Raw genomic sequence first — 7,000 nt, 5'->3', positions numbered from 1 at the left:
CACATTAAAGGATATAACAGAAGATATATAAATAGAAAGTAGAAAAATAAATAAATAAACAAACAGGATCCCCCAATAGTGGGGCAGTCCACTTAGGATATTTCGGAGTAACCCCCACACAAAAATCCCGGATTTCTCTGCCATCTCTAAGGCATGGGTAAGTGCCTTCACCGGTCTTGCCAGTGTCGACCACCTTTTGATAAACACACTAGAAGGCAGCACCTCCTGCTCTACTCTAACCTTCCTCTTCAACTGATATTTGAAGAAACTGATGAGAGCTTGACCAGGTAGGAATGTGTCTGCCTTCAGACCTTTCAGACGGGTCCACTACACAGCCTCTTTTTGCTACAGCCACTAAGCAGAGAAATATAATAATAATAATAATAATAATAATAATAATAATAATAATAATAATAATATTTTTTTTATTTTGCTTTGCTTTTTTTTCTTTATATAGATATGATGATTTCTTAATTGGAAAAAATAACTTTTCAACTGAGTTGATGTCCTTCCTAGTGTTCAAAACAATTGATCGTATATATGTATGTATATATGTATGTATATATGTATGTATATATGTGTGTATATGTTTGTGTGTTTGTGTTTGTCCGCCAACATCGCTTGACAACCGATGGTGATGTGTTTACGTCCCCGTAACTTAGCGGTTCGGCAAAAGAAACCGATAGAATAAGTACTAGGCTTACAAAGAACAAGTCCTGGGGTCGGTTTGCTCGACTAAAGGTGGTGCTCCAGCATGGCCACAGTCAAATGACTGAAACAAGTAAAAGAGTAAAAGAGTAAAACAAATGTAAACTCCAGTCAGTCAAGGTACATAACTCTAGCCAAAGCAGAGTTATGTTTCTTGATACGAAGCTTATGTTTTTATCACTAGAATCACAGACACACATATTTCAGCCTTTAGCATTTCAATCAGTCATATCAGGTCAAAAATATTTTACCCGTTTCATGTCAAAGCCGACCGGATCTGTCTTTTTACACCTACTGCTCAATGTTATTCTAAAACTATGCTATTATATATCATCGAAACTTCAACACAATGTGAATAGCATTGTAATTACTGAGTAATCGAAATGCGTAAAGAGTTAAGGGAGATGTATAGTCAACGTGGTTGTATTACATTTTTAATGTCAGGTACTTATCGATCTTTCTTTTGCCGAATGTCTATGTTATAGGGACATCAACAAACCGACACCAGTTACCAAGCGGTGAGTGGGTACAAACTCAAACATAAATACGTGGCTGTGTGTTAAGTAGGTTGCTTACCAACCACAAGGTTCCGGGTTCACTCCTACAATGTGAAATCTTGGGCAAGTACCTTCTACTATAGCCTCGGGAAACTGAAAGAAGCTGTCGCGTGTGTGTGTAATGCACGCGCACACACACACATTTCTCGTACTTATTTTTAACATTAGACTGCAGCCATACTGGGCTACCATCTTGAAGAATATTTATTTCTTTATTACCTACAGGAAGCTAAACATAAAGAGGACAAACAAAGACAGACAAAATGATTAAGTGGATTACATCGACCCCCCAGTGATTAACTGGTACTTATTTAATCGACCCCAAATGGATAAAATGCAAAGTCGACCTCCGCTGGAATTTGAACTCAGAACGTAACGGCAGACGAAATACCGTTAAGCATTTCGCCCGGCGTGCTAACGAATCTGCCAGCTCGCTGCCTTCTTGAAGAATATTAGTCGAACGAATCGAGCCCAGGGCTGATTTTTCTTTGAAGTCTGGTATTTAATCATTTGATCATTATTCTTTATTTTTTAGTTTTAACCGAACTGCTACTTTGCGAAGACGTAAACACACCAACACGAAGCAGTTACGGAGATAAACACAAACACGAAGTCATACAAATGACGCGCTCCTACAGTTTCGGCGTACAAAATTTATTTGCAAGGCTTAAGACTATAGCAGAAGATACTCGCTCAAAATGTCACGCTGTGGGACTGAACCCGAAACCTTGTGGTTGTAAAGAGAGCTTTTTAACCACACTACCATGCTTGTACCAGTCTACATTGTTACAATACACCTCATATAGTGTGACAGGGTTGAACAAAACTATAGTATGGGTTACTAGCACAGACAAATCTTCCTCTGATGTTTATGCGAGCAGGAAATGAAACGCTACTTATGTTACCGTGTGTACTATATTACTATTCGTGGCTTCAAATTTTAACACAATGCTAGGAATTTCGAAGGAGTGTGCAGTCGATTTACAGTGCTAAACTCTACTCTCTTTTACTTGTTTCAGTCACTTGACTGCGGCCATGCTGGAGTACCACCTTTAGTCGAGCAAACCGACCCCAGGACTTATTCTTTGGAAGCCTAGTACTTATTCTATCGGTCTTTTGTGCCGAACCGCTAACTTACGGGGACGTAAACACGCCACCATCGGTTGTCAAGCGATGTTGGTGGGGACAAACACACACACAAACACACGCACACACACACACACACACACACACACACACATATATATATATATATATATACATACATATATACGACGGGCTTCTTTCAGTTTCCGTCTACCAAATCCACTCACAAAGCTTTAGTCGGTCCGAGGCTATAGTAGAAGACACTTACCCAAGGTGCCACGCAGTGGGAATGAACCAGGAACCATGCGGTTGGTAAGCAAGCTACTTACCACGCAGCCACTCCTGCACCTATACAACTTGTACATATTTTATCGGTATCTTTTGCTGAACCGCTAAATTACGAGGGTGGGGGAATGCAAAAAAAAAAAAAAAAGAACCCATATAACCAACGACTTTGGAAGGTGAAGTCGACCTCGGCGGCACTCGAACGTAGAACGTATAGAATTCAGAAGAAGTACCACCAAGCATTTTGTCAAGTGTGGTAACGATTCTGCCAACTTGCTGCCTTGCTTCAATCTACTGTTAATAAAACAGAGCTCTATGTGATAGGTCGGAGGTCCTGATAAATCTATAAATTTCTCTTGAATTAAACGTGGATAGATTTTCATGTTATAGAATGCAGTCACAAGAGAAGCGCCTTTTAAAATGTGTATTAAGACGTCTAATTCTTTTGCATATAAATCTCTCTCCTCCTACACACGTTTGCACACAACACACACAAGTCGCCAGAAAGTTACATAAGTGAGTCAATGGCTCAACGTTTCGTGTATTGCACTTAGCAATAGGCGAAATGCACGGAACTCTCACCCTTGAGTCATACAGTGGAAGAGAAAGAGAGGGGGAAGGAGAGAAAAAGAGAGGGGCAGGGAGAGAAAGAGAGGAGGAGAGAGAAAAAGAGAGAGAGAGGAGGAGAAGAGAGGGGAGGGAGAGAAAGAGAGAGAGAGAAAGAGAAAGAAAGAGAGAGAGAGAAAGAGAAAGAAGGAGTGCGTATGTGTGTGTGTGGTGTTCATAATAGCAATTTTTCTCAAGGGCAAAAACTCTACAGATTTTTAAACGAAGGGAAATTACTATTCATATTTCAAAATGGCTTCTACCTACAGAGACGACGACGAAGGTACGGATGTATTTCGTGAAGAATTTAAGCGATATAAGCGAAAAGAACCACCTCCCGATTTTTCAGAGGTAATTGATTTTACTAATGAGCTAATTACAAATAATAACTGTAATGTCATTCCTTTTAACCAGACAGAAACAACGAAAACTGAACCACACCTGTTCGGCTTACGACCGGTGAACGAATGGAAAGTGTATTATTATAAAACAAGTCCGGGGTTTGTGTTTATCAGTAACCCTTTCACAGCTGCTGCTCAGCGTTACTGGACTCATCGATGTCTGCACGACTATCCTTCCAGACAAAATGTTACTAATCTCGATTTTATCGAAAAGCAATGTGGAATTAATCGGCCTGACAATATCTGGACAGCCAGCGAAAATTACGAAAGCGGTAAAGCACAATGTGTTGTCGACAGTCTATCTTTCGATATGAGATTTCATATAAATAAACTTCGGTGGGTCACACTGGGTTACCATTATAACTGGAACGATAAAACGTATAGCAAAGACCAGGTGTCTACATTTCCATTTGATCTAGAAATTTTGGCTAAATACATCGCTTCTGTGGTCGGTTTTAAAGAATATAATCCAGAGGCCGCTATAGTAAACTATTACCATATGGGATCTACTTTAGCTGGACACACAGATCACTCAGAGTTTGACCATAACTCACCAATTATTTCTTTCAGTTTTGGTCAGGACGCAATCTTCCTATTAGGTGGGGTAACTAAAGCAGTAAAGCCCGCAGCTTTTCATCTTCGATCTGGTGATATTTGTATTATGGCCGGAGATTCAAGACTGTGCTATCATGCCGTACCCCGGTTGCTTCCATCAAAACATTTTGAAACTTCGTGTAATGCAAGGATGGCTGACGAGCTCGCGGAATTAAATTTGTTTGTACATCAAAACACGCCGGACTCGAGAGAAGACTCAGGACTTAGTTTGATCAACTCTCCGGACTGTGATAAAATAAACAAACAGATAGTGACTACGTTGAATTCTTTACATTGGGAGAATTACGAAAACTTCTTGAAGGAGAGCAGAATAAATATTAGTGTGAGGCAAGTTTTAAAAGTCGGGCAGAGTTTCCCAGATCATACAAACAGTGAAGTAAAATGATGATAAGTTGCATGAAGGGAAAGAAAATTGTGTTATACTTGATGTGTTTCCAACTGTTTGGAAGTTTGAAACCACTTTGCAGTAACTTATACACCTACTCACGCTGTCAGGTGAAATAACATCACCTTTTTTATTTATTGTTACCTCAATCTCAAAACACACACACACACACACCTTCATAGACGTGCACAAACACGTACATGCATGCATACACACATATACATACATGCATACACACAGGTATATAAGTAAAAAGTTCGTTATAGGCATGTATAAGATAAAGTCTCATATATAAAAAAAAAAAAAAAAACTCTACTAACAATTAGGCGCAGGAGTGGCTGTGTGGTAAGTAGCTTGCTTACCAACCACATGGTTCCGGGTTCAGTCCCACTGCATGGCATCTTGGGCAAGTGTCTTCTACTATAGCCTCGGGCCAACCAAAGCCTTGTGAGTGGATTTGATAGATGGAAACTGAAAGAAGCCCGTCGTATATATGTGTGTGTTTGTGTGTCTGTATTTGTCCCCCTAGCATTGTTTGACAACCGATGCTGGTGTGTTTATGTCCCCGTCACCTAGCGGTTCAGCAAAAGAGACCGATAGAATAAGTACTAGGCTTACAAAGAATAAGTCCTGGGGTCGATTTGCTCGACTAAAGGCGGTGCTCCAGCATGGCTGCAGTCAAATGACTGAAACAAGTAAAAGAGTAAAGAGTGGGAGCTTCTACCACTTTTGGTAACGAAAGCCTTTTCCTTCACAGTGAAGGACAGATAAAAATGGAGAAGAAATATTAAAAGTTCAAATTAGAATTTAATTTCAACATACAACCTGTTCAAATGGTAATACAAACATGTAAGAAAAAAAAACCATTAATTATATTAATAATAATTAAAATAGTTATGTATCACCATTCTCGTCAGTGTAAAAAAATTAAAGGAACACATCAAAAAAGGTATTGCCAAAAAAAATTTAGAAGGAAAAACAAATGGGCTATGTTGGAGAAGCTGATCTGATATTTGCAAATAAATTGTAAAAAGGTCAAAAAGAAGAGAAACGGGGACATGTTAATGTATTTTCGAGTCCCTGTTTCTCTTCTTGTTTCCCCTTTTACAATTTATTTGCAAATATCCGGTCAGCTTCTCCAACATAGCCCATTTGTTTTTACTTCTAAATTTTTTTTTGGCAATACCTTTTTTTGATGTTTTCCTTTAATTTTTTACACTAATGAAAATGGTGATACATAACATCATCATCATCATCATCGTTTAACGTCCGCTTTCCATGCTAGCATGGGTTGGACGATTTGACTGAGGACTGGTGAAACCGGATGGCAACACCAGGCTCCAGTCTGATTTGGCAGAGTTTCTACAGCTGGATGCCCTTCCTAACGCCAACCACTATTAATGGTCTTTCTTACATGTTTGTATTGCCATTTGAACCGGTCGTATGTGGAAATTAAATTCTAATTTTCACTTTTAACATATCCATTTTTACAATTGTTAGTAGCATATTTTATATAAGATTTTATCTTATACATGCCTATAACAAACTTTTTACTTGTTATTTTCATATTTTAATTGCTTGCTTTAGCAGGCTATCATTTTGATATAATGAATATTTATTAGAAATATTTCTTTTCGGACTCCCCAAAATGTTTGAATTGTTCTACTTGAACTTATTCTTTCTCACATATATACATAGGTATATATATATATTTGAATGTATGTAAATTACATGATTTTAATATATATTTTTCTATTTATAAATATATATTATTTACTGATCCAGAAATCTTTTCACGGTTATGGAGTGTTTTTATTATATATTTTCTTTTGCAGTTTAACTACTAATATGCACACATAAACGTACTTTCATTCAAGGAATGTATGTAAACTTAATATTAAAGTACACACTCAAGTGTATGTAAATTAATACAAGTTTTAATGCACATAGACCAGTCACATGTGATTTGCTTGCACATGTAATTGGTGTTTGGTGTCGACATCAGCAACTAGTTTAAATGCATAAATTTAATTCACTGAGCGTAGATATACATGTAGGTGTGGCTGTGTGGTAAGAAGCTGGTTTCTCAACTACATGGTTCCAGGTTCAGTCCCACTGCGTGGCACCTTAGGCTGACCAAACCCTTGTGAATGGATTTGGTAGATGGAAACTGAAAGAAGCCCATCATATATATATATATATATATTCCCCCTCTCACTCTCTGGGAGAGAGGCACAAGTACATACACAGACGTATACACACACGGCAGTAACTTCCGCCTACCAAATTCAATCACAAGGCTTCGGTCAGCCCGGGGTTATAGCAGAAGACACTTGCCCAAGGTGCCACGCTGTGGG

The 7,000-nt window shown here is 38.5% G+C and overlaps 2 protein-coding genes across 3 annotated transcripts in view; one reads left to right on the top strand and one right to left on the bottom strand.

Annotated features, from left to right (window-relative positions):
- Nucleotides 1–7,000, bottom strand: part of LOC106873475 (sulfate transporter) — a 208,335-nt gene that overhangs the window by 123,744 nt on the left and 77,591 nt on the right. The gene's annotated exons all lie outside the window — the stretch shown is intronic.
- Nucleotides 3,385–5,526, top strand: LOC106873474 (nucleic acid dioxygenase ALKBH1). Its single transcript, XM_014920857.2, has one exon. It carries the CDS (start codon nt 3,495–3,497, stop codon nt 4,641–4,643), a length of 1,149 nt encoding a protein of 382 aa, XP_014776343.1. The 5' UTR covers nt 3,385–3,494; the 3' UTR covers nt 4,644–5,526.

The sequence above is a fragment of the Octopus bimaculoides genome, chromosome 5, assembly GCF_001194135.2.
Source record: "Octopus bimaculoides isolate UCB-OBI-ISO-001 chromosome 5, ASM119413v2, whole genome shotgun sequence".
NCBI classification, from domain to species: Eukaryota; Metazoa; Mollusca; class Cephalopoda; order Octopoda; family Octopodidae; genus Octopus; species Octopus bimaculoides.
The sequence above is the reverse complement of the archived record's forward strand: the minus strand, read 5'-3'. Positions and strand labels throughout refer to the sequence as shown.